This window comes from Urocampus carinirostris, chromosome 17 (genome assembly GCF_059441175.1).
Source record: "Urocampus carinirostris isolate Australia breed hairy pipefish chromosome 17, RoL_Ucar_1.0, whole genome shotgun sequence".
NCBI classification, from domain to species: domain Eukaryota; kingdom Metazoa; phylum Chordata; class Actinopteri; order Syngnathiformes; family Syngnathidae; genus Urocampus; species Urocampus carinirostris.
Genome location: NC_142365.1, coordinates 2359232 through 2385475, shown reverse-complemented (window position 1 = coordinate 2385475; position 26244 = coordinate 2359232). Strand labels below are relative to the sequence as shown.

At 42.1% G+C, this 26244-nt stretch overlaps 1 protein-coding gene across 1 annotated transcript in view; it reads left to right on the top strand.

Annotated features, from left to right (window-relative positions):
• The first annotated feature begins 2392 nt into the window (after nucleotides 1-2392).
• Nucleotides 2393-26244, top strand: part of nsd1b (nuclear receptor binding SET domain protein 1b) — a 44455-nt gene continuing 20603 nt past the window's right edge. The window contains exons 1-12 of the mRNA XM_088321183.1: nucleotides 2393-2524; nucleotides 6903-7720; nucleotides 8366-8507; nucleotides 8589-8761; nucleotides 8845-12324; nucleotides 12406-18316; nucleotides 19558-19670; nucleotides 20744-20987; nucleotides 21054-21154; nucleotides 23907-23949; nucleotides 24015-24205; nucleotides 25473-25607. Of these exons, the coding sequence (XP_088177309.1) occupies nucleotides 6920-7720; nucleotides 8366-8507; nucleotides 8589-8761; nucleotides 8845-12324; nucleotides 12406-18316; nucleotides 19558-19670; nucleotides 20744-20987; nucleotides 21054-21154; nucleotides 23907-23949; nucleotides 24015-24205; nucleotides 25473-25607 (11334 nt within the window). The 5' untranslated portion in view covers nucleotides 2393-2524; nucleotides 6903-6919. The remainder of the gene's footprint in view (nucleotides 2525-6902; nucleotides 7721-8365; nucleotides 8508-8588; nucleotides 8762-8844; nucleotides 12325-12405; nucleotides 18317-19557; nucleotides 19671-20743; nucleotides 20988-21053; nucleotides 21155-23906; nucleotides 23950-24014; nucleotides 24206-25472; nucleotides 25608-26244) is intronic.

The window sequence follows — 26244 nt, the reverse complement described above, 5'->3', positions numbered from 1 at the left end:
TGGCGGAGCCCATCCCAGCTGTCTTCGGGCAGTGGGCAGGGGACACCCTGAACTGCACAGAGACAAAGACAAGCATATCTAAGGACAATTTGGACTGGCCAATTAACCTGACATGCATGTTTTTGGTATGTGGGAGGAAACCAGAGTGCCCGGAGGAAACCCACCCAAGCACGGAGAGAACATGCAAACTCCAAACAGGAGGTTCGATCTCATGACCTCAGAACTGTGCCGCGAAAGCGCTAACCACTCATCCACCGCGCTGCTGTCTTTATTGTCATTGCAAACATTGTATGCAACGAGAACAGACATAGCACTCCAGGGTAAACGTGTCATAAAGAATTTTAAGAGAATAATTGGATAGTGTTTGTTCCTAAAGTGATTCACACAGTGCTCCCTCTAAGCTGCGCGCGTGCGCACTGCTCGCACATTCTCAGCACACAAGAAAATCTAGCCAGCGCACAAAAATCAGGGCTCGAAATTGCTAAATAAGAAGCGAATTACGTCAAAGTTACAGTGCATGAAGGTAAAAATACACGGGTTCCCCTGACGTTGTGTCCTAAATGCGGTATTTTGAAGTCGAGTCGAAGGAGAACGAAGTTGAGTAAAGTTAGTTGAGTTCGTCGAGAACCGTCTTTTTCGGCTTGCTCACTAAAAGGAACCGGCTCTTTTGGGTCCTAAATGGTTCTTCGGGTTGTTTTTGCTTCTTCCATCCCAACATGACCAAATATTATGTAAAATGATGCACAAAATGACTTCAAGGAAGTGGGGAATAGAACAAAAAAGAAAAAAACACCAAAAGGAAAAAGTAGTGAAAAGCTGAGAAAAAAAATAAACAAAAGGAAGAGAAAACGAAGGAAACATTTAGAAAAAAGCCAGAAAAAGAGAAAAGAAATGTAGGGAAAAAGTAAATAGAGAACAAAAAGAAAAAAGTAACAGCTCGGAAAAAATAAACACAATGAGATTTTTTTGAAGGAATTTCCAAAAAAGTAGAAAAAAACACGGAAAAAAGAAGAAAAAGTTTGTGTTGCATTCAAATAATTTTCAATTATATGAAGTGAATCTTGTTGCCAACATTGTACTTCCACTAAAAAAAATGTGATTAAATACAGTTCTGTATCTTACAACCGACTAAATAAACCCCCAAAAATGTTAATATTATGCGACAAAATATATCAGGGAAAAAAAAAAAATGGATATCTTGTGAAATAATTGTTTGTAGGCCGTACAAGCTTTGCAATAATACATGAGTCAATTCATTCAAAAGAGAAAAATAATTTTGCATTGCCGGAAACTCAGCAAAATGTAACTTGATGTCAAGTTTTGGACATGTTTGATCATTAATCATCTTGCCACACTTGGGATTGCCGTTGCTCACTGTTGTTTCATGCGTTGCTCACCAACTTTGTGTGAAAGCTCAAACCCCTGCAAAATTACAGGGAATATTGGATTCAAATAGGCTAAGATGAATAGATTCTGCATTTTTGAGCAAACGATGATTTCGCGTCTCTTGACCTCAACAACAGCAAAAGCCCGGCCTCCAAACGGCGACTTACCTGCAATGACGCGCGTCTGCCTATAGGGGCGCTAATATCACAGTACTACTGTACAGCAGGCCTTTCTTGTCCTATTGTGCGCTTCTGTAACTTTTCTCCTTTTCTACCTCGTCGCCGCAAATAACCACTTTTAAAATGTCTCCAAACGGACGGCGGCGGTGAATAACCGCAGTTGCGGGACATGCGCCGAGCTCCTTTCCCCGACGCTGTGGTGCTTTTTCCCCCCTTCTTCCTCGAGTGAGAAGAAGGTTGCCATTTTGCGATGTTCGCAGCTTCTCCTATAATAAGTCACATGCGCGCGGATACACGTCTTTGTTGTATTTTGCCGGTATAACCTCCGTTACGACGTTAAACCCCACGCGTGTAAACACTTCGTGGGCCCGTTCCTTCTTTTTTTCCTCCCCCCCTCTCTCCCCTGCCATCTCCGGTGAGGGGACTCCATTTTGAACGGAGGGCAGCCACTGAACTCTTGTCCGGGAAAAGAGAGGAAGGAGAAGAAAAACACGACACGGTCCCACGCGTGTTTATTTCCCCCTTTTTAGTGCGAATCTTATCTTTTATGTGGAACACGAAGACCGGGTGGAAGTTCGGTGCGTGACGTCACGACCGCTGGTGATTGACGTCTCATTAAGTCATGGCGGGCACACGTGAAAAGGTGGATTTTTAACCCTGGAAGAAGACCTTCAGGTTATTTGAATGGAGTAAAGTGGCGTTTCGGGGGAAAATGGGGGCAGGTTTATCGAGTAAGGTTTTTTATTAGAGAGGTGGTGGTGTTGGAAGAGGAGGGTGGTAGAAGAAGAGGCGGAGGAGGGAGGGGGGAGAGCCTGCTCCTCGGGATCCGGGCCTAGTAGTGCGGCCGCCGGGACTCTCCTGTCGCTCTCATCCCCTGTCAAAAATCCGCCAATTTCCTCATCGGGGGGGGCAAAATGGAGGCGGCGTGGCTGGCGTGGAAGCTGCTTGACACGGGATCGGTAAGAACGTCGCCTCTCATGTCGCCTTCGGTCGCCTGTTTTCTCCCCTTTTTTCCATTTTGGATGTCCCTTTCTAAGCATACTAAGAGGCGCGCGCGTGCACGCGTCGACCACAAGCCTGTTTGGTTGGCGTGTGCACGCGCACGAGCGTCTCGTACTCCGGTGGTCCGTTGCAATGTTTTGTTGTATTTTGCCACAACGAGCGGGGGTGTCACGCGCACACGCACGACGAGGGCCGTTTGAACGCCTCTGGGTTTCATGCAGCGTACACGCGCAAACGCACGCGCACGTCAACATGTCATACATGCAAATCCAGGACTTGATCTGGCCTCTTCGCAGAATGGCTGCACCCGCTATAAAAAGAGGTTCTCTTACAATGATGGAGGCTTTTCGTGAGGTATGTCTGATAAGCTTGACTTAAAAGGTAATATAAGTCTTATTACACTGATACAGTGGAACCTCGGTTCTCGAGCATAATCCGTTCCGGAACCCTGTTCGAAAACCGATTTGTTCGATCCCTGAAATCATTTTTCCCATTAAAAATAATGTAAATCGTTTTAATCCGTTCCGACACCCTGAATGTTTAACGTAAACGCAAAGCTAACCTGGGCTAATCGTACGTCCTCGTTATCGTAATCTTCCGTACGAAAGATTACGCTAACGCGAACGTGTAAAAATAAAAAAATCAGGTCGTTTACTAGTCATTTAGCACCCGGGTCTCCACAACAAGTGGTGAGCGGTTCAAAGGAAAGGGGGCTCCGTTCCAACACCCTCAATGTTTACCTCAAATGTTCAACGTAAACAAAGCTAACCCAGGCTAATCGTACGTTCACGTTATCGTAATCTTCCGTACGAAAGATTACGCTAACATGAACGTGTACAAATTTAAAAAAGGATAAAGAAAAGAATTATGAATAGGATTTCTTACCTTTGTGGTGGTCAGCAGAAGGCGCAGGTGGACGGTGGGGTATTCCCTAGCAAGATCAGACACTCGCACACCTCCTTCATATTTTGCTATTATTTCCTTCTTAAATGCAATAGTTGTACACACTACTTTTCATTTTTCACCTGTAGCAACTTTGCTGCTTGCAGTGAATTTCTTCGGGGGCATAATTAGGGGCTAAAACACTTGGTACACCTATATTAAAAGCGAAAGCAAAACAAAGCATGTCCGTGATAAGTTAGTCACGAAAAGAGCGATCTACACCCGTACGCCGCTCAGCATGGCACCCTAGCGTAAGCACTCACGCATTACCGGCGTTCCAACTCCGATTTTTTGACCGAACAGCGTAGCAGGAATTTCTCTAAATTTTTGGTCGGACTCCAAATTGTTTTGAACTGAGAGGCGTTCGAAAACCGAGGTTCCACTGTATTTCCATATGCATCCACACATCATCTCAAAGTGATCGATATACTCGAGGGCTACTTCGCAGTAGAGGATACTTCGAAATGGAAGAAGGCTATTCTAGCAATATTTTTCACGTGGAACTGAAACGACAAATATAACACCTAGATTTTTGACCGAGTCACTATGGGTGATATTGCATTTGACGAGGTTCAGGGCAGTGTTTGAAAACAACTCACGACATTGCGCTGGACCCATAATCAACATTTCAGTTTTTTCGGGTTTAAGGCGCAAAAAATGAAGTGACATCCAACTTTTAATCTCAGTAAGGCAAGCCTCCACATTTCTATAACTTAACTTGTCTCCAGTGGCAGATACAGTTGCATAGCAATGGAAACTAATATTATACTTGCAGATAATATCACCAAGCGGAATCATATAAATACTAAAAAAAGAAGGGGGCCAAGTACAGAGCCCTGTGGAACGCCACAGGGGACATCAGAGTGTTTAGAGGTCAGATTGCAGTAATTAACACATTTTAGTGTCAATTTGCAGTACAGAGATCCAGAAATGTGAAAATCCGCAAAGTAGCGTCGCACCTTTTATAAAAGTCAAGTCATGTTTATTTGTATAGCCTTTAATCACAAAAAGTCTCAAAGGACTGCACAGACCACAGATTATTGCAAACTACAGACTATTATGACACCATCCCCTCATATAAAATGGTAAATGGTCCTCATTTATATCGCGCTTTTCAAGTCAATGAAGACCTCCCAAAGTGCTTTACAATGTGCTTCACACTTACCCATTCACACACACACTCACACACCAATAGCAGCCATGCAGGCGAAGACCTGCTAATTGGGGGCATTAGGGATTCAGTGTCTTGCCCAAGGACTAAAACCTACATGAGGACAAATAATACACAATAATACAATGTTGCGAAGATGGAAGAAAGCTGTTCTAGTAATATTCTTCACGTGTGTTTGAAAGGACAGATCGGGGTCAAATATGACACCTAAATTTTTGACTGATTCACTGGGTGATATTTCATTTGTCAATGTTCAGAGCCATTTTACAGAACAAGTCACGGCATTTAGATGGACCAATAACGAGCATTTCGGTCTTTTCAGAATTAAGGCGCAAGAAGTTGAGTGCCATCCATTCTTTTATCTCAGTGAGGCAGGCCTCCAAATTTCCACAGTTTAGTGTGGCAGATTCCTCCATCAGAAGATATAGTTGATTGTCATCTGCGTAGCAATGGAAACTGATATACTTAATATCACCTCATGGAAGCATGTAAATGCTGAAAAGAAGGGGGCCTAGTACTGAACCCTGCGGAACACCACAGGTAACACTAAAGGGCTCAGATGTCATTTCACCATATTTAACTCAGTGCGTCCTATCTGAGAGGTAAGATCTGAACCATAAGAGGACGGTTCCTGAGAGACCAATCCATTTTTCCAACCGTTCTACGAAGATATTATGGTCCACAGTGTCAAAGGCAGCACTAAGGTCCAGCAGCAGCAAGAGTGATGAAGCGCCGGAGTCCATTGCCAGTAGAAGATCATTGGTTACCTTAATCAGGGCTGTCTCAGTAGAGGGGTTAGCCCTGACTTCTAGATGACGTCATTACCGGCTTAGAGTATACGACTGTAAGAATAACAACTATAACCCTACAAATAATTAAAAAAAAAAACACATTTATTTGTGCCAGTTTTAATTGTATTGTCCAGTGGCCGGGCACTACATTTAGTCTTTAAAACAGACATGGCATTATTTTCTCCTAATTAATTATTTGTAGGAGGAACTAAGGATGTCCCAATCCAATATTGATCTCTGAAACCGACATGAATAAACCCCAAAAAACAGTGTCATATTTTATTGGATTATATCCAAAATACCTGATATTGTCACTCACATACACGTCATTCCAGTTTAACTCGGCTCTTTAATCCAAGAGCGTCTTTATGTAGAATGCATAATAAATACCTAGCCACTCCTTTGCACATCTGTTCTCCGCTGCACTATCGTACTCCAGTGTTATTGTTATTGTATAGTGACTTGTTTACCTGACTGCCCATTTTGGACATCTGGTTAGCTGCTCCTCTTGCACTCTTTGCACTACTGTATAATACTATACATAGCTATAATTATTTAATATATTATTAGTACTTCAATACTCCAACTCAATACAACATTTTATTTATATCTGTACATTCAAGGAAACTGCGGGTCAGATGTATCGACATTTCGTTCTGTATACACGTGTCCAAGAATGACAATAACTTAGATTTGAATCTGAAATAGCGTTTTGCATTGCCCATGGATGGCATGGAATTTCTTGCACCATGACTAAAATTCAGTTTGATAATGTTAGACAGAATTTAATTGATGAACCCAAATCAAAGGGATTCAAACTATGACAGTATCCAATTTGGATTTGAAAAAAAAAATCACACGAAATAACAACCTGATTCGTGCCGATGTCAGAACAGGAAAAATCTGTTGGACTGTACTTGTATGCGAAATGAGGGTGCGATGCTATCTATCTACCTTGGTCCTATCCCTCAAGAGGGGAGTGACCGACAGCAAGACAAACACATACAATAACAAAGAAAATAAAAGGGAAAAAATAGCACCCAAAAAAAAACTCAAACATTTTTGGACCACGGTCAACCCAAATGCCCAAACACCCAAACAAGTTAGGCACCTCAGCACCTAAGTTTGTCATGCTTTCGTCCCTCCGGATGAAACGGGACACCAGAAAGCGGCCATGTCACTCTGGTCAGGGTGACTCAACACACTCTTCTGTCCGACAGCTTTCACTGGTTTACCCCTGCCGCATCATACGGGTGCCCAGCCCATCCTTAAGAACGCGTCCACAATCCCACTATCCTTTCACAACACCTCTCCACTCCTTCCTATCACCAACAAGAGCTCTAGCTTCCATTGCGATGCTACCAAATGATAAACAGAAGAGCTGTGTATTTTTGAAGTAAATAAATACTGATGATGTCGTTTTGGTTCCAGGGAGGAAGCATACCAGCATGAGTGGGCTACATGCAGGACCAAGCCGGGAGTCCAGCCGCCCAATAACATCTTCTTGTGACCTCTCCAGCAAGGACCCCTGCCCGACCATGTCCGCCGCCGCCTCCTCCCTGCAGCGTGCATCCATCTATAGCTTTGCACAGAGGGACCCCTCGCCCCCCTCATCCACCTATAGCCCCCTTAGGAGGCTCCAGCATCTCACCACGATGGTGAGCCACCCCGACGTCATTCTGCCCGTTCGGCCAGGTAAGAACTGGGAGTGGGGCCCCGATCAGAAGGAGTCGGAGAGGGACTCCTGGGTGGACTGCACTGGCAGGGATTATTATGACGACGGTTTTGTCGAACAAAACCAAGTCCAGAGTGGCGGCTCTACAGATGACCCGGCTGCCGGGTGTAGCAGTCCCAGCATTTCAGAGAGGAAGACCGACGGATGCTTCTCATGCCCGCCGAGCCCAGCCTTCTCTCTCGATAGCAACAGCCCCTTTGCAAATGGACTACTTCACTTTGAATCCTCTTTATTCGAGGACGAGGATAGCATCATGGAGAAAGAACAGGAGGAGGACACGTATCTCGCTGTAGCAGACATGCGGCATAAACAAGCGACTCCCGAGAGTGAACTTCAATCCGCCTCTTTGGATATGCCATCTGATTCTAAGGATACAAATGTTTCATCAGCAAAAGTCATGACCCGGTCCCAGTCGTCAGGCGTTCGACGAAGGTACTGGGATGTGTCTGACGACGAGTGGGAGAGCGACACCGATTTTTTCCTGTTTGGTGATAGTCCGTCCAGGAATTTGATGGCAAGTGTTCTCAATTTACATCAAAGTTGAGGTTTACCTGATTTTTTTTAATCTAGACGAACGCAGCACCAGAAAATGGTAACAAACTAATAACAGATTGTATGTAAAAAGAAACAGAAATCAAACAGAAAACACCAAATACTGTATAGCAGTTATCAAGTACTAAGTCTTGTGACCACATTTTCTTATAGTGCAGCATAAAACGCATCCGGGTGGGCTGCTTCCAGTCCTAAAATGTCATATCGTTATTGTTGTATTGAGCACCTTATGTTATGCAGTATGCTTTTCAATATTTTCTTACGGACTATTGTATTTGTCTTTGTACTAACATACAGATTTACAGTATTTGCCTATTATCAGAGGTTCAGAACGATGGTCAGGGAAGAATCAACAGCTCTAAGAGTCATACCCTTAAATTGACTCACACCACGTTAAATTTAGACATTTACCCAATCTAATTTAACATTTAAATGATTTGGATTTACACAATACTGCAGTTTCCACAGCCGTGCATCCAAAAATGATTGGCCCCAACCGAGAAGAAAAAAACCAATTCACCTGTCCATCGATTTTGATGAACTCGACATACTGTTGTGTGTTCATTGTCCATTGAGTGTTCGATGTTACAAGTTTCTCTTTTGACAGAAGAGCGACATGAAACAAACTTCTGTTCCACCCGTCAAGTTTCTAGAGGGTGAGGTCATTTGGGCAAAGTTCAACCGACGGCCGTGGTGGCCATGCGAGGTGATTGTAGATCCCGCACAGGGAGTCTATCACAGGGTGAAAGGTGGGCCAGTAATGTTTTCGACCATAGGCTCAAGTCTATTTGGATAAATACTAACTTGTAACTGATCGTGACTGTCATTAGAACCCAGCGATCGGCCCTGTCGACTCTACCACATCAGGAGTTTTGGAAAACCAGAGGAAAAACTCTGGGTCGAGGATAAATCAACTCATATTTTTCACGGAGGCTTTCAGTTTGAGCAGCTTGCACAAATGCGTCGAAAGGGTAAACAAAAAGGGCAGAACCACAAATACACAGTAAGTCTCTTTTGGTGATGATTATTTGCTGCATAATTTAATCAATTTTTTTATCTACATCTTTAATGGCTGTGTTTCCACAGATTGCTAAAAAATACGAGGCGTCTTGGAAATCCTCTGTGGCTGAAGCCGAAGCTATTCTCCAGCAACGTCCTAACATAGATTCTCTGACTATCAATTGTACCTTACAAAACAGTTCTTCGATTGTGACCAACCCCAGTTCACCTATTTCATCTTCCTCCTTTAATCTAGAGAATTCACATACAATGGATGGATCAATACCTTCCCAAATTTCATTCCCTGTACAAAATAAGCAAGGCACTTTAAAGAAGTCTTCTGAAAAGCGTGAAAACCTAAGGAAGTATGCTAAAACAGTTCGACAGAATAGCTCCAGTGAATCAGATGAGAATACAAACTGCCCTTATTCTGACCTGGACTCAGTACCCAAGATCCTGTGTCCTAAAGCACTTGAACGTCAAACTCCATTGACTCAGACTCAGTCGCCTGCTAATTTTACAAAGGAGGAAAAGAAACAACCAGAGAGGCAAAGTGGGCTATGGTTCAGTAAATCGGGCAAAGACAGGCGACCTAAAACCGTTAGTCCAGATCGTTCCAATCAAACGCTTAAGAGCAATACTAACAGTAAGAAAAGAACCTCTGCTTTCAATAAAAAAACGATGGGTCAAAGGGATTCTGCATCCTTCCCTCTCCAAGAGGACCAACCCAGATTGGTGGATGTCCAGACAAAGCCTGTGTCAGAGCACCTTGACTCAAAACACATTGGTGTAGCTGAATTGCCTTCTGAAAGTACTGTTGAGCTGTTGTCACAAAAGCAGCAACTGGTTGATCCTTCTGACCCTCTTGGATTGTCCCAATTGCAGGAATCGGTGGTCCTTTCTGAACCTTGTGGATCCCCGCAAATAAAACAGGCTCCTTTAGAAGATCATGGACTTTTACGAAAGCAGGATGTGAGGGATTGTTCTCGCTCTGGAAGATTGCCACAAAAACAACTGTCAGTGTTATTGTTTGACTCTCAAGGGTTGTTTCAAAAGCAGAGATCTGTGGCTTCCTCTGATCTTCAACAGTTGTCCCAAAAGCAGGAACCATTGGATTCTATTGAACTTTCAAGGTTATCCAAAAAACAGTCCATAGACTCTTTGGGCCCTGAGCTACCAGCACAAAAAGAATCTCAGCACTCTTCTGACTCTCAAATGTTCCTACAAAAGCAAAGGCGCACAGATTATTCCGCTTCTCAAAAATCAAGTCAGAAGCGGAAGTATGCGGATGTGTCTGCTGGACTGACTCAGAAGTCTCTTGGTTCTTCACAAAAGCTAGAGTTTGTGGGCTCTTCTGACTTTACAGGATCTTTGCAAAATCAGAAGCCAGCGGAATTCGACGGGAGATTTTTACAAAAGTCTTCAAATTCTGCAGTTTTAAAAACGAAAAAGTCGGTGAATTCTTCAGATCTTCAAAGTTCATTACAAAACCTTGAGTCTCTGGATTGGTCTGACCCTCAAGGACCATCGCAAAAGACCATCACCAGGCATTGCTCTTCCTCTCGAGAATCGTCCCGTAAGCAAAAGTCAGTCGATTATTTCTGCTCCTCAAAAAAGAGGCAAAGAGATTCTTTTTTCCACAAAACATCATCACAGAACCCAAAGTCCTGGGCTTGGTATGACACTAAAGGATCACCCAAAAAGCAAAAACGTCTATCTTCTTCTGACCATGAAGTATCGTCTCAAATTGATGAGTTAGTTGATTCCTTTGGTCGGCAAGCATTGTCACAAAAACCAGAAAATGTGTCACAAAAATCTAAATCAATGAATGTTTCCTGCAATCAAGGTTCATCTAGAAATCACCAGTCCTGTGACATTTCTACCCTCCAAAGATCCTCACAAAAACAAAAGTCAATTGATTCTCCAAACAGTCAAGTAATATCCCAAATGGAATCCACAGATTATTCCTATTGTAAAGATTCAATACAAAAGCAGGAACCCACAAATTCTGGAGACCACCTTAAATCATCCAGAACGCATAAATCAATGAATTCTTCTGAACTTCAAGAATCATCTCAAAAGTTAGCCAGTATTTCAGATGCCCAAAAAATGTTAGAAAAGCAGCACCTATTGGATTTGTCTCACTCTGGAGAGTCATCACAAATGCAGGCGTCTAATAATAAGTCTTTTCATCAAAAATCATTACAAAAGCTGAGGGATTCTTCATTCCACAGGATGTCAAAAGAACAGGATTTGAAGTTATTTTCTAAGAACCGAGGATCGTTGCAAAAAATGAACTCCATGGACTCTTGTGACTTCAATGGACTGTCAGAAAAGAAACAGTCCATTTTTTCTGACCTTCAAGAGCAGGATTCCAACGATTATTATTCTGACCCTCAAGTTTCATCCCAAAGCGCAAAGTTGACAGGTTCCTCATCAAGGCAGGAAGCCAAGAATTCTTTAGGTGCTTCGCCAGGAAAGCTTAAGTTGGTGGATTCTTTTGTCCCTTGTCTATCAAAGAACCAAGTGTCCATGCAATTGCCCAATCACCAACGATCACCACAAAAGCTGAATGCTACGGATGCTTGGGACTCGCGGAAGATTTTGAAAAAGCAAGAGTCGAGGGGTTCTTCTGACCGTCAAAGTTTGTCACAAAATCTGGATTCCAAGGCTGATTCTGACCTTGAAGTTTTGTCAGAAAAGCTGAAGTCAAATGATTATTGTGACTCTCAAAGATCATCACGAAAGAAGGATACTAAATATTTTAACCCTCAAGATTTGTCAGAAAAACTGAAGCCAAGTGATGCTGAACCTCGAGGATCATCTCAAAAGCACAATTCTAAATTTGTTCACTCACAACAGCTACAATCAATGGATTATAGGGGATCATCACCAATGCAGGAGTCAAAAAATTCTTCTCTATCCCAAATACAATCAGACAAGACGAAGCCATTGAATTATTTTAACCCTGCAGGACTGTCTCAAAAGCAAGGACCTGGGAAATCCTCGGACCTACATAGAACAACACATAAGTCAGGTGACTACTTTGAGCCCCAGACGTCATTACTTATGCAAAAGTCCTTGAAATCTTCGGAACTTCGAATATCTTTACCAAAATTAGAGTACAGCCTTTTCTCTGCGTCCCATGGATCCACACAAAAGCAGGAGTCAAAACTGTCTTTTGATCTTCAGGTTCTGTCACAAAAAGCGAGCTCGGATGATTATTTTAAAATTCGACAGTCATCAAAAACACAGTTGTCCCTGCTCCATTCTGACCATCGTAGTTTATTACATAAGCAGAAGTTAGCGGATACTTTTGCGTCTAAAAAGTCATCCTCAAAGCAAAAAACAGTAGATTACCCTGACCCTCAAGAATCATCACCAAAAGAGGAGTTTGGGGATACTTGTGAGCCACGAGAAACTTCACACAAGTCAGGGGATTCTTCTGGGTCCAAGACTTCATCCCAAAAGCAGAAGTCAGTGGATTCTTCTGAGTCCAAAAGATTATCACAAAAACAAGCGGCCAGGTACCCTTCCGACCATAAAGCTCTGTTAGACAAGAAGTCAGTGGATTACCCTGACCCTCAAGAATCATCAAAAGAGGAGTTTGTGGATACTTGTGAGCCACGGGAAACGTCACACAAGCAGAAGTCAGGGGATTCTTCTGGGTCCAAGACTTCATCCCAAAAGCAGAAGTCAGTGAATTCTTCTGAGCCCAAACGATTATCACAAAAACAAGCGCCCAAGTACCCTTCTGATCATAAAGTTTTGTTAGACAAAAAGTCATTGGATTACCCCGACCCTCAAGAATCATCACCAATAGAGGAGTTTGTGGACACCTGTGAGCCACCGGAAACGTCACACAAGCAGAAGTCAGGGGATTCTTCTGGGTCCAAGACTTCATCCCAAAAGCAGAAGTCAGTGGATTCTTCTGAGCCCAAAAGATTATCACAAAAACAAGCGTCCAAGTACCTTTCTGACCATAAAGCTCTGTTAGACAAGTCAGTGGTTTACCCTGATCTTCAAGAATCATCACCAAAAGAGGAGTTTGTGGATACTTGTGAACCACGGGAAACGTCACATAAGCAGAAGTCAGGGGATTCATCTGGGTCCAAGACTTCATCCCAAAAGCAGAAGTCAGTGGATTCTTCTGAGCCCAAAAGATTATCACAAAAACAAGCGGCCAAGTACCCTTCCGACCATAAAGTTCTGTTAGACAAGAAGTCAGTGGATTACCCTGACCCTCAAGAATCATCACCAAAAGAGGAGTTTGTGGATACTTGTGAACCACGGGAAACGTCACATAAGCAGAAGTCAGGGGATTCATCTGGGTCCAAGACTTCATCCCAAAAGCAGAAGTCAGTGGATTCTTCTGAGCCCAAAAGATTATCACAAAAACAAGCGGCCAAGTACCCTTCCGACCATAAAGTTCTGTTAGACAAGAAGTCAGTGGATTACCCTGACCCTCAAGAATCATCACCAAAAGAGGAGTTTGTGGATACTTGTGAGCCACGGGAAACGTCACACAAGCAGAAGTCAGGGGATTCTTCTGGGTCCAAGACTTCATCCCAAAAGCAGAAGTCAGTGGATTCTTCTGAGCCCAAAAGATTATCACAAAAACAAGCGTCCAAGTACCCTTCTGACCATAAAGCTCTGTTAGACAAGTCAGTGGATTACCCTGATCTTCAAGAATCATCACAAAAAGAGGAGTTTGTGGATACTTGTGAACCACTGGAAACGTCACATAAGCAGAAGTCAGGGGATTCTTCTGGGTCCAAGACTTCATCCCAAAAGCAGAAGGCAGTGGATTCTTCTGAGCCCAAAAGATTATCACAAAAACAAGTAGTCAAGTACCCTTCCGACCATAAAGCTTTGTTAGACGAGAGGTCAGTGGATTACCCTGACCCTCAAGAATCATCAGCAAAAGAGGAGTTTGTGGACACTTGTGAACCACGGGAAACGTCACACAAGCAGAAGTCAGGGGATTCTTCTGGGTCCAAGACTTCATCCCAAAAGCAGAAGTCAGTGGATTCTTCTGAGCCCAAAAGATTATCACAAAAACAAGCATCCAAGTACTCTTCTAACCTAAAAGGTTTGCTTCACAAGGAGAAGTCAATGAATTACTCGGACCCTCAGGAATCATCACAAAAACAGGAGTTTAGGGATACTTCTGAGCCAAGTGGAGTTTCACAGAAACAGAGGTCAGTTGATTTTTCTGGATCCAAGAGCTCGTCCCATAAGCAGAAGTCAGGGGATTCTTCTGAGCCCAAAATATTTTTACAAAAACACAACTCCAAGTACTCTTCCGATCCTAAAGTTTTTCTAAATAAGGAAAAGCCTTTTGACCCCCAAGATTCATCACCAAAACAGGAGCTTGGTTTCGAACCACAGGGAACTTCATACAAGCAGATGTTCCTGGATTCTTCTGAGTCCCATAGATCATCGCATAAACAGGATTTCAAGCAGTCTTCTGATGCCAAAGATTTGCTACACATGCAGAAGTCAGTGGATTCTTCTAAGTCCCCCAAATCGTCCCAAAAGCAGATGTCCGTGGATTCTTTTGAGCACAAAAGATTGTCCCAAAAACAGGATTCCATGTATTCTTCTGATTCTAAAGCTTTTCTACGCAAGGACAAGTCAGTAAACTATGTTGACCATGAAGAATCATCACCAAGACCGAAGTTTGGGGATTCTTCTGAACCACAAGGAACTTTACACAAGCAGTCAGTCGAGCTTTCTTTGTCCAAAAAATCATCCAATAAGCAGAAGTCAGTGGATTCTTCCGGGTCCCAAAAATCATCCCCAAAGCAGAAATCGGTGGATTTTTCTGAGCCCAAAAGATTACCACAAATACAGGATTCTGAGTACTCTACTGATCCTAAAGTTTTTCTACACAATGAAAAATCAGTGGATTATTTTGACCCTGAAGAATCTTTACCAACACAGGAATCCGGGTGTTCTTCTGAGCCACTTGGAGCTTCACACAAACAAAGGTCCGTGGAGTCCTCCAAATCATCCCAAAAGCAGAAGTCAGTGGATTCTTCTGAGTCCTCCAAATCGTGCCAAAACCAGCAGTCAGAGGATTCTTCTGGGTCCAAAAAGAAATCAAATAAGCAGAAGTCAGCAGATTTTTCGGAGTCCCTCAAATCATGCCAAAAGCAGAAGTCAGGGGATTCTTTTGAGCTGAAAGGTTTATCACAAAAACGGGATTCTAAATCCTCTTCTGAACCTAAAGCTTTTCTACCCAAGGAAAACTCAGCGGACTATTTTGACCCTGAAGAATCATCACCAAAACAGGTGTTTGGTAATGCTTCTGAGCCACAAGAAATGTATCACAATCAGAAGGCAGTAGATTCTCCTGGGTCCAAAAAATCATCCAATAACCAGAAGTCAGGAAATTCTTCTGACTACCCAGAATCATTCAATCAATCGTTTGAGCCCAAAAGATTATCTCTAAAACGAAATTTCAAGTACTCCTCTGATCCTAATGCTTTTCTACTCAAGGAGAAGTCAGTGGATAATTTGGACTCTGAAGAGTCATCACCAAAGCAGGAGTTTTGGGGTTCTCCTGCACTACAAGGAACTTCACACAATCAGCAGTCAGTGGATTCTTCTGGGTCCAAAAAATCATCCAATAAGCAGAAATCAGTGGGTTCTTCTGAGCACTCCAAATTGTCCCAAAAGCAGAAGTCAATCAATTCTTTTAACCCCAAAAGATTATTACATAAACAAGAGTCCGAACAATCTTCTCTTCCTGAAGCTTTGCTACACAAAGAGAAATCAGTGGACGCACGAGAATCATCACCAAAGCAGGAGTTCAAGGATTCTTCTGAGCCTCGAGGAGCTTCACACAGGCTAAAGTCAGTGGATTCTTCTGAGCCCAAAAGATCGTCACACAGGCAGGAATCCAAGTTTGCTTCTGATCCAAATGGTTTCCTGGACAAAGAAATGTCAGTGGACGATGGAGATGTATCGCCAGACTCTTCAGACCCTCAAAAAACAACAAACAAACAGATGTCAGTGAATACTGCTCCCCGAAAATTGCCACAAAAGCATAAGTTAGCGAATTCCTCCAACCCCAAAAAATTGTCACATAAGACACTATATTACACTGATAACAAGGGATCACCACAAGTGTCTTTAGATTCTCACACATCGTCTGACAAATTACAATTAGATGATCAGAAAGTTCACAATTTAAAATCTGTACAGAAAAATAGAAAGATCCGCAAGAGGACAAGTTTAAAGCGCAGCTGTCAAAGTAACCATAATAAATTAAGGGCGAGTAAAAGGGCTGGGCTGCGTAGTTCTAATCAAACAGAAGAACCGGAGAGGAATACAAAGGTCAGTCCAAAAGCTGTATCAAGAGACCGTCAAAAATCTTTAGTTGCCATGTGTAAACTCTCATTTGTTAAATTGATGCGTGATGACGCAACCATTCAGAAGTATTTAAAGTCTAAAATGAGAATGAGTCACAATGACTTAGTAAGCTCTGGTAGCACTAAAGAACTACAAGATTTGATGGACAGAGCACCACGTAGCTCTATAAAAAACATAGACACAAATGTTTACCAAAAAAGTAAAGACAAAAGTGTTTCTAGGGATGCAAAAAATGTTTGTGGAATCAAAAAAGACAGCAGTATATGTGGGAAGGATGTTTCTGGAAACGACAAATGCGAAACAGTTACTCAAACCAATAAACGCAAAAAGGTTTTTGGAACTACTGTAGACAAAAACATCGCCACTGATATTGAGGAGACGAGCTTGTCTAAATATGGTGAAGATCAAAATGTTTCTACTAATATTAAGCAGAGCAAAAATGAAGACGAAAATGTTTTGGTATTTTGCACATCAAACATTGTTTCCAGAGACGAGGAGCTCAAAAAAGTTTCTCGAAAAAATGAGGACAAATTTCATTTGAGAAAAAGTGATGAACAAAACAAGATGTCCATGAGATGTGAAGACAAAGATATTCTCAGAAAAAAAGATACAATTGTTAAAAATCATGAAGACAAAGGGGTTCCAAAAATTAGTGGGCAAAAGCATGATATCACTAGAAATAAGAGAACAAATGGAAACGGTGAAAACAAAGAAGAGTCCAGAAATTTTGAAGACAAAAGAATTTCCCAAATTGGTGACGACGAACATCTCGTCCCAACTAATCAAGACGAAAATTCCTCCAGAAATACGAATTTAAAAGACGCTTGTAGCGATATAAATAAAAAGAAAGATGGATACAGCAAAAGTGGCAAGACAACTGCCTCAAAAAGTAGTGCGAACAAGGGTTCGCCCAAAAACCTTCCTGACAGTTCAGAATCTGAAACAACATCAATAGTGACCAAACCCTACATCGCGACAACCGTTCTTTCCCAAAGTTCACAGCTTCTCGAGACCAGTGCCTCAAGTGTCGCTCCCCCTATGTGCTCTCAATATTCTAATTCATTATCCGGAAAAAGTCTTGTCCCTCAAAAGCCATCATTAAATCCTGATGCAACGCCGGAAATTCCATCACAAGATCAGCCTGCCCATCTTCCAGCCAGCAATAGACTGATGACCAGAGCGCTGAAAACCATGAAGGTGCTGCAAAGGCTGAAGCATAGAAAAGCCAAAAAGAAGGCAGCTCAAAAAGAACTCTTGCACCGTAGCAAAAAGCAGGCCAACGTTGAGCAGCATTCCAAGAACTCTGTCAGAAGCCCAGGAAGCGATTTGGGCGTGAGTGCTACAGTAAAACCAGTTGAGTCCAAATGTAATGCCATTTGTGGTGATGATCAGAACACGGTATCCAGTTTTAATACCCTTCAGTTGATGTTTCAAGAGTGCACTGAAGTCAAGAATGAAGAGGAAGTCCTTTCGGTGTCTTCTACACCACCAATGGACTTGATACCCCTCAGCTCCAAGGAGGTGGACCAGAGCACCTCTTTGTCTTTGCCACCTTCGCCCTTCTCCTTTATGAATTCATTGAAAAGTGTTGAAGAGGTGTCCTTCCAGTCCTTGACAGGTGAGGCAGATGGCAAAGCCCTAGCCTTCAAACCAGATATGAACTACAAGTTCAGCACTTTTCTCATGATGATGAAAGATATGCATGACACCCGAGAGCGTGACGGAGCCCCGTTAGAACTGGAAAACGGACCACCGAGCGCCCACGTAAAAGCAGAGCCTATGGTGATGCCCGGAATGCCTCCGAGCTTAGGACAAGAAACCTTAAATGACCCAAATCAAAGTCGCATCTGCAAAGGGTCTGACAAGAAGAAAAGTAGCTCCTCCTGGATGAAGAACAAAGCCCATCGTAAAGTCCCTGGTCGTCCTTCCGGGTCCGGACCCGGTTACCCGGGGGTGGGCCCTTTGCTGGGAATCGACTTCTCCTCTGTACTGGATTACTCGTCGAAGGTTCAGTCCCTGTTAGACGAGCAGGCCTGCCACTGGGAGGGACGAGCCGGGAACGAGGAAGAATTGCTGAGGTGGGGAGGAGACCTTGAACAGAATGGCTTTGTCGCAGACTACACCGAGGCCAAGACCAGCTTAGCCTGCAGCGGGCGAGAAGCTGAGGATGATTCATCTGGTAAGGAGGGACTGCTTTCAAGTTGTCAAGAGTTATAACTATTATTTAGATTTTTATGTCGAGTATATACATATTTTTATGCTTAAGAACGAGGGTTGGGAACCTATGGTTTGCGAGCCCCATACGGCTCTTTTCATGATACCTATAGCTCGGTGATAAAAGATGACACATGGAAATTTTATCCGTGTCGAGTTGGAAAGCTGCAAAAACAATGTCAAACAGTATGATGTTGGTTCAGTCCGGTTTATAAATGGCACAGTTTTAACAACAGACCCCATTTTGGCTGTACGTCACTAGATAGATAAATACTTTATTCATCCCCGCAGGGAAATTCACATTTCCAGCAGCATCCCTGCGCTGAAGAACAAAACAATAATATAGCAAAAAGAATACAATACACAAATACCCAATGTGACGTGTTAATACCCAATGTAGCTTGTTATAGAGAGTATCTAGATAGTGCTACACAGAATACACACTGCAATAAAAATACGGTAATATACAATGTGGGGGGTGTGGTTTAATGTGGGCCTTTACTCCGCCGGGTGTAGTTAAAGAGCCTCATGGCATGAGGAAGAAAAGATCTCCTCAGTCTGTCCATGGTACAAGACTGTGACAGCAGTCTGTTGCTGAAGCTGCTCTTCTGTCTGGAGACAATGCTGTGTAGTGGATTTGATGAATTGTCCATGATTGACCGCAGCTTTTCCAGTGCCCGTCTCTCAACTAAGGAATCCTTGATATTGAAGTTCATTATATAATGTATGTTCACTGGTGAGACACTTCATGATGAAAACCCACAGAACTCCCAAAAACTCCAACCAAGTACACATAAAAATTTGATGGGGTGAGCGGTAGGAGTGGACGGATTGGATTGGGTGAGCTATAGGGGTGGGTGCACACACAGCACGCTTCCTTCTCCCTTGCACGCGCCCACTGCGCTGAAGGGAAATGCTGCACAGCCGAAAACATTTAATTTGCTGTAGTTTGTGACATTTTTACAAAGGAACTGCTTTCAAATATTCTTCAACTTCTCATTCCATCGATTTTCACTATAATGTTTATTCGAATTGAAGATATTTAAAGTAAGTTAAGGGACTGCTGACATATCCCTGTGGTACTCCTTGGTCAATTGTAAGCTCAAAAGACCTTTTTTTTAACCTTAAACTTGCAACGTGTGTATCAAAGACAAAAAAATGGTTTAGCAAATGTAAAATGAAAATGTTTTACATGCTATCTTTTAGCCAATAAGCGAATACGGAAACCAAGCAAACGGCTCCTGGAATGGAATGACGAGTATGACCAGATCTTTTCACCAAGGAAGAAAACCACAAAGTCTCCCGCAGCAAGTTCTACGGTAAGGAGAAGGAAATCCGAATAAATACACAGGTACCGTATTTTCACGACTATAAAGCGCACCGGGTTATAGGGCGCACCCCCATAAAATAGTTTTTGGTCCTATATTTTCCATACATCAGGCGCACCGGATTATAAGGCACTACAATGGGAACGTCGACAAAACAGTCAGATAGTTCTGTCAAACTTATTACCCCCTTATCATTCAGAAATCTTGCAAAGAAGCAAATACGTGTGTCAGACATGTACGGAAACAGTGTCTGTACGATGTCACCAATCACTCAAATGCATCGTTCAAAATATAATTCGGAAGGTTAAAGTCTTCAAGAAATGCCAACCATTTCTTAGTTTCCATTTTATTTTTTGCTGGCAACTGTGTGGACAGCAAAGTAAGAATTTTATTGTGCAGGGAAACGGGGTTCTTTACTGTGCATATGACAATAAACACTTTGAATTGAATTTAGTTTAAAAGAAGACTCATCACAGAAACATCAAGATCGTTCCAAAACAAGATACCAGGGAAAATAGAAAGCCGCATAGCTCACCTAAGTTCTCTTGCAGCCATCACGTTCAATAATGATACGTAACCATGGTCTTCTTTCAACCGTGAGTGTAGTAAATCCAACCGTGTAAAATATTTACAAATACAGACTAGTAAAAAATGTTTTCTCTATGCCGTAGCGCAACCCAACGTGTGATTCACATTCATCTTTTTCGGCCAATTGCAGGCTTTGTTTTGCCCCGCTTTAGCCTATGCGAGCCTGTAAATGATGAAAAGGATCCGCCCCTTTACCCCCGAATAACTTTAGCCAATAGTGACTGATTCAAATGATGATTGACACATGGGTTAGGAAATGAAACGCTGGTGTATATATAACCCAACATACACCGCGGACGACTTCGCCTTCGGGGGGAAAATCTAGTCGGCGGCTGCTTGCCTTAGTTGCAAGACTTTGCGACTTAATATTGATCCATATATAAGGCGCATGGTCAGCTTTTGAAAAAAATAAAGGCATTTAGGTGCTCCTTATAGTCGTGAAAATACGGTAATAAAGAAATGCCTCCGTCCCATAGGACAACCAAGGTCTTTTATCCGATCCGCCTGCACTGGAAAAGACAACACTCGCGCTCCCACCTTTGAACACGCTTCCTGAAATGCAGACACCGCCCCCAGAAGAAATCACCTTGACGACAGAAGTCCAAATCCGTGAAAACGCAGGCCCGCAAGAGGCCCAAGCGCTTTCCATCGACACCTTGACTCCTCCTCCAGAGGCCGAAGCCGAGCCGCCGTCGGTCCGGGTTCCTGTCAGAGACAACTGTGAGATGAACATGCAATATTCCGTCTTTCTTCCGTCATACTTAATGAAGTGAGTTTGTTTTTCAGGCAAAGCTCAGTTGATGCAGAGGAAGCGGAAGAGGAAACCGACTCCTAAGATCCTGGAATATAGTCTTGAAGCCGAGGCCTCTGTAGGGCCTAAGAAAAAGGTACATCCACGCCAATGTTCCCTTTAAGCTGCGCGGGTGCGCAATTGCGCACTGCCCGGAGCTTTTCCGCGCACAAGAAAATCTAGCCAGCTCACAAAAATCAGGGCTCGAAAATGCTCATTAAGAAGCGAATTCAAAGTCATAGTGCATAAAGGTAAAAATACACGGGTTCCCCTGACGTTGTGTTCTAAATGCGGTATTTGGAAGTCAATCTCGAAGTCGAACTAAGTTGAGTAAAGTCATTAGAGTTTTTCGAGAACCGGCTTCTTCGGCTCGGCTCACTAAAAGGAACCGGCCGGCTCTTTCGTGTCCTAAAGGCTCTTCAGGTTGTTTTTGCTTCTTTCATCCCTAGATAACCAAATATTATGTAAAATTATGCACAAAATGACTTAAAGGAATGCGGAATAGAACAAAAAAAAAAAGAAAAAGTCGTGAAAAGCTGAGAAAAAAAGAAACAAAAGGAAGGGAAAATTCAGAAAAAAGCCCAAAAAAAAGAAAAGAAAGAAACAAAGGAAAAAAAGTAAATAGAGAACGAAGAGAAAAAAGTAACCGCTAGGAAAAAAAAACACAATGAGATTTTTTTTAAAGGATTTTTTTTTTTTAAATGAAAAAAACAGGAAGAAAAAGTTTGTTGCATACAAATAATTTCCAATTATACCAAGTCAATCTTGTTGCCAACATTGTACTTCCACTAAAAAATGTGATTAAATACAGTTGTGTATCGTGCATCCGACTCAATAAGCCCCCAAAAATATTAGTATTATGCAACAAAAGATACCAGGGAAAAAAAGAAATAGATATCTTGTGAAAGAATTGTTGTAAAAACAAATGACGTTTGTAGGCTGTACAACCTTTGCAATAATCCATGAGTCAATTCATTCAAAAGAGAAAAATAATTTTGCATTACCGGAAACTCAGCAAAATGTAACGTGATGTCAAGTTTTGGACATGTTTGATGATTAATTATCTTGCCACACTTGGGATTGCCGTTGCTCACTGTTGTTTCAAGCGTTGCTCACCGACTTTGTCTGAACGCTCAGACCCCTAAGGAAAATTACAGGGATCATTGATCCCCGCTCTAGTCTGCTGTAACTTGAGTTGCATCTGTTAAGGGTAATAGATGAGCTGCTTCTAAAGTAAATTTGATTAACTCCATTTTTAACAGTGTGATCATATATATTAAATGCATATATATCAGTGTCTGAAACTCATGAGAAAAAGTTATCGGACAGCAGGGCAGACAACTCTGAAAAGTTGCCTGCCCAGCCATAAAGTTGCCTGCCCCATTTTTCACAACTTGAAACGCAATAGGACGACTCATCGCAAAAGTATTAAGGATTGATCATCAGAATATATAACAGAACAACTCTTTAAAATTATGTTGATTATGAATCTACTTATAACATTCATTGCATGTATATGTCATGGCTGTTTTCCATCTGCCATCAGTATGTACCTGTATTGACTCATCTTCATTCATGCAATGCTTGCGTTGTCTGCTACAAGCCACGTGAACTCTTCTTTCCACCATGCTTTTAATGTACGTTTACGTTTTGTAGCGTCATCAATTTTGTTAGCTTCTTTTGAATCTTTCTTCTGGATCTGAGGTTTTCTTGTGTTCTCTGTGCGTCTACTTGAAAAATGACATGCACGACCTTATAACGCTCGGGAAAGTCCCGAAGCAGGAAGTTATCTGATACAGGCTTCTGATCGGCTGCCGAGTATGCAAATTGCCAAACAAACCGAAATTCCGATATTTCCAAAACGTTCGATTTAAAAAAAACTTTTTTTTTTTTTTTTTTTTTTCCTTGAAAAAGTTGTTGGCCACCCGGGCAGAGACGTTTTGTAAGTTGTACGCCCGACGTAAAAGATGCACGCCCCGGGCGTCCGGGCAGACGTTATGTCAGACACTGATGTATATATATATATATACACATACCTGCCAAGTACTCCGGTTGTGCCGTAATGAGTAAGGTTTTCTTTAACCCACTACGGTGTTACGGTTGTGTTACATAAACTCTGGTTTACCCTTTAAAAAAATAAAATCGTAAAAACATTCCACCGCAAGATGGAGACGAAGTACCATTTCAAACAACGGCTATATATATATAAATATATATATATATCACTGCGCAAGGTTTATTTTGAGCTCAATTGGAGCACCGTAATCGGCAGCGGGAATAGAGGTCATGGAGTCTACCGGAGAAGTGCAGAAAATTGTGAAACCGAAACGAAAATGACAGTGCTTTCGTGAAGAATATTCCAAAGCTTTCCCTGGAGTAATTATCAGATCGAGAAAAGGTGAAAATGACGCCAACTGCACACTGTGTAGACAAGACTTTTCTGTGGGTCATGGAGGAATTAGCGACGTTAAAGACCACGTGGAAACGAAAAAACACAAATCAAATGCAAATGACAGTAAGTCCAGCGGCAAAATCTCCACTTTTTTTGTCACCCCAACCGATTCTTCGGACGTCATAAATGCTGAAGTGTTATTTACTGAAGCGATCATTGAACACGGTGTTCCAATCGCTATGGCCGACCACACGGGACCGCTATTCAGGAGAATGTTTCCCGATTCTAAGATCGCTAAAAAATATGCTTGTGGGAGAACGAAACTGCTTCTCAGCGAATAAAAATTTCGTTTGTTGCTTAAATATGTGCTAAAGTCGGTTAAGTGAAATGGAGAATTTCTAAGATGAATAACAATCCCCGCACCACCCCCCACCCCTTTTTTTACTCTTTGTCACAGATAAAAAACATCAAGCCAAACCCAAGCGATCCTTCTCTAAAAGGTCAGTGATGAAGCTCACACTTACCCGAAAGGAAAATGATGGCGGCTAACCCGTCTTTCCAACAGTCTGTCTGTATCCCGATCCTCCGGCTTTGAAACCGCAAAGCCCGTCGCCCGCCTTTTTGACGGAAAACGATTCGTCTTCCCTCGCTTCGTCCGGCCCCCCCTTGCTGTTACCGTCGCTGTCCGAACAGGTGGACGGCGTGCTTACAGATAGTCAAGCAGATGATGAATTCAAGTACACTACTGAGTCAGAGGTACTGGGTTAAAAAAAATGGCTTCATATATTGCTCAAAAGTTTGGGGTCACTTAGTCTTTTTTTTTTTTAAGGAAAAACAATCCTTTTTTTTTTTTCACTCCTCAAAATTACTAATTAAGAAGCGATTCAAGTGAAACTTACAGTGCATGAAGGTAAATATACACAGGTTCCCCTGACGTTGTGTCCTGCGGTATTTTGAATTCGAGTCGAAGTAGAACGAAGTTGAGTAAAGTTAGTAGAGTTTGTCGAGAACCGGCTTCTTCGGCTCGGCTCACTAAAAGGAACCGGCTCTTTTGGGTCCCAAACTGCTCTTCCGGTTGTTTTTGCTTCTTTAATCCCAACATGACCAAATATTATGTAAAATTATGCACAAAATGACTTAAAGGAAGGGGGGAATAGAACAAAAAAGAAAAAAATACCCAAATGAAAAAGTAGTGAAAGACTGAGAAAAAAAGAAACAAAAGGAAGAGAAAAAAAGAAGGAAAATTTTAGGGGAAAAGCCAGGAAAAAAAAGAAATACATGTAGGAAAAAAGTAAGTAGAGAACAAAAAGAAAAAAGTAACAGCTCGGAAAAAATAAACACAATGAGATTTTTTTTTAAAAAGTAGAAAAAAACACGGAAAATACAAGAAAAAGTTTGTGTTGCATTCAAATAATTTCCAAATATATCAAGTGAATCTTGTCGCCAACATTGTACTTCCACTAAAAAATGTGATTAAGTACAGTTCTGTATCTTACAACCGACTAAATAAGCCCCCAAAAATGTTAATATGATGCGACAAAATATATCAGGAAATAAAAAGAAATAGATATCTTGTGAAAGAATCGTAAGAACAAACGACGTTTGTCGGCCGTACAACCTTTGCAATAGTACATGAGTCAATTCATTCAAAAGAGAAAAATAATTTTGCATTGCCGGAAACTCAGCAAAATGTCAAGTTTTGGACATGTTTGATGATTAATTATCTTGCCACACTTGGGATTATGGTTGCTCACTGTTGTTTCAAGCGTTGCTCACCGACTTTGTGTGAACGCTCAGACCCGGGGAAAATTGTATGAGACTGTCCAACAAAAGGAAGCGATCGATATGGGCAAAAGAACACAAACATTATTTGATAAATAAATGTGTGACTTTTTCATGGTAAACACAAAGTTGTTAGAGTGACCGCAAACTTTTGAACAATGGTGTATTTCTGGATGATGCTAGTTTTTATGATTATTCATTTTTTGCCAACTTTAATTCAATTCTCTGTTTTTATACTCAGAGGGAATTGTCGATACTGGACCGAAGCTTCTCGTCGACTCGAGACGACTCCTTGTGCGAGGATGGAAACGAACAATGCAGGAGGATCATCGGCGACAGAGGTGGCCCCGCCTCCTTGAAGGAGAACGTCTGTCAGGTGATGTCCCGTTCGCTCGGTCTTATGCTGGTTCAAAACCTTGATCGAATACAGTGGAACCACGGTTCTCGACCATAATCCGTTCCAGAACCCTGTTCGAAAACCGATTTGTTCGATCACCGAGATCATTTTTCCCATTAAAAATAATGTAAATCATTTTAATCCGTTCCAACACCCGGAATGTTTACCTTGAATGTTTAACGTAAAGCTAACGCTAACCCAGGCTAATCGTACGTCCGCGTTATCGTAATCTTCCGTACGAAAGATGACGCTAACGTGAACGTGTAAAAATTAAAAAATCAGGTCGTTGACTAGTCATTTAGCACCCGGGTCTCCACAACAAGTGGTGAGCGGTTCATTGTAAAGGGGGCTCCGTTCCAACACCCTGAATGTTGGGCTCCGTTCCAACACCCTGAATGTTTATCATGAATGTTTAACGTAAACATGAAGCTAACCCAGGCTAATCGTATGTTCGCGTTATCGTAATCTTCCGTACGAAAGATTACGCTAACATGAGCGTGTAAAAAAAAAGGATAAAGAAAAGAATTATGCATAGGATTTGTTACCTTTGTGGTGGTCAGCAGAAGGCTCAGGTGGACGGTGGCGCTATTATTTATTTCTTAAATAGAATAGAATA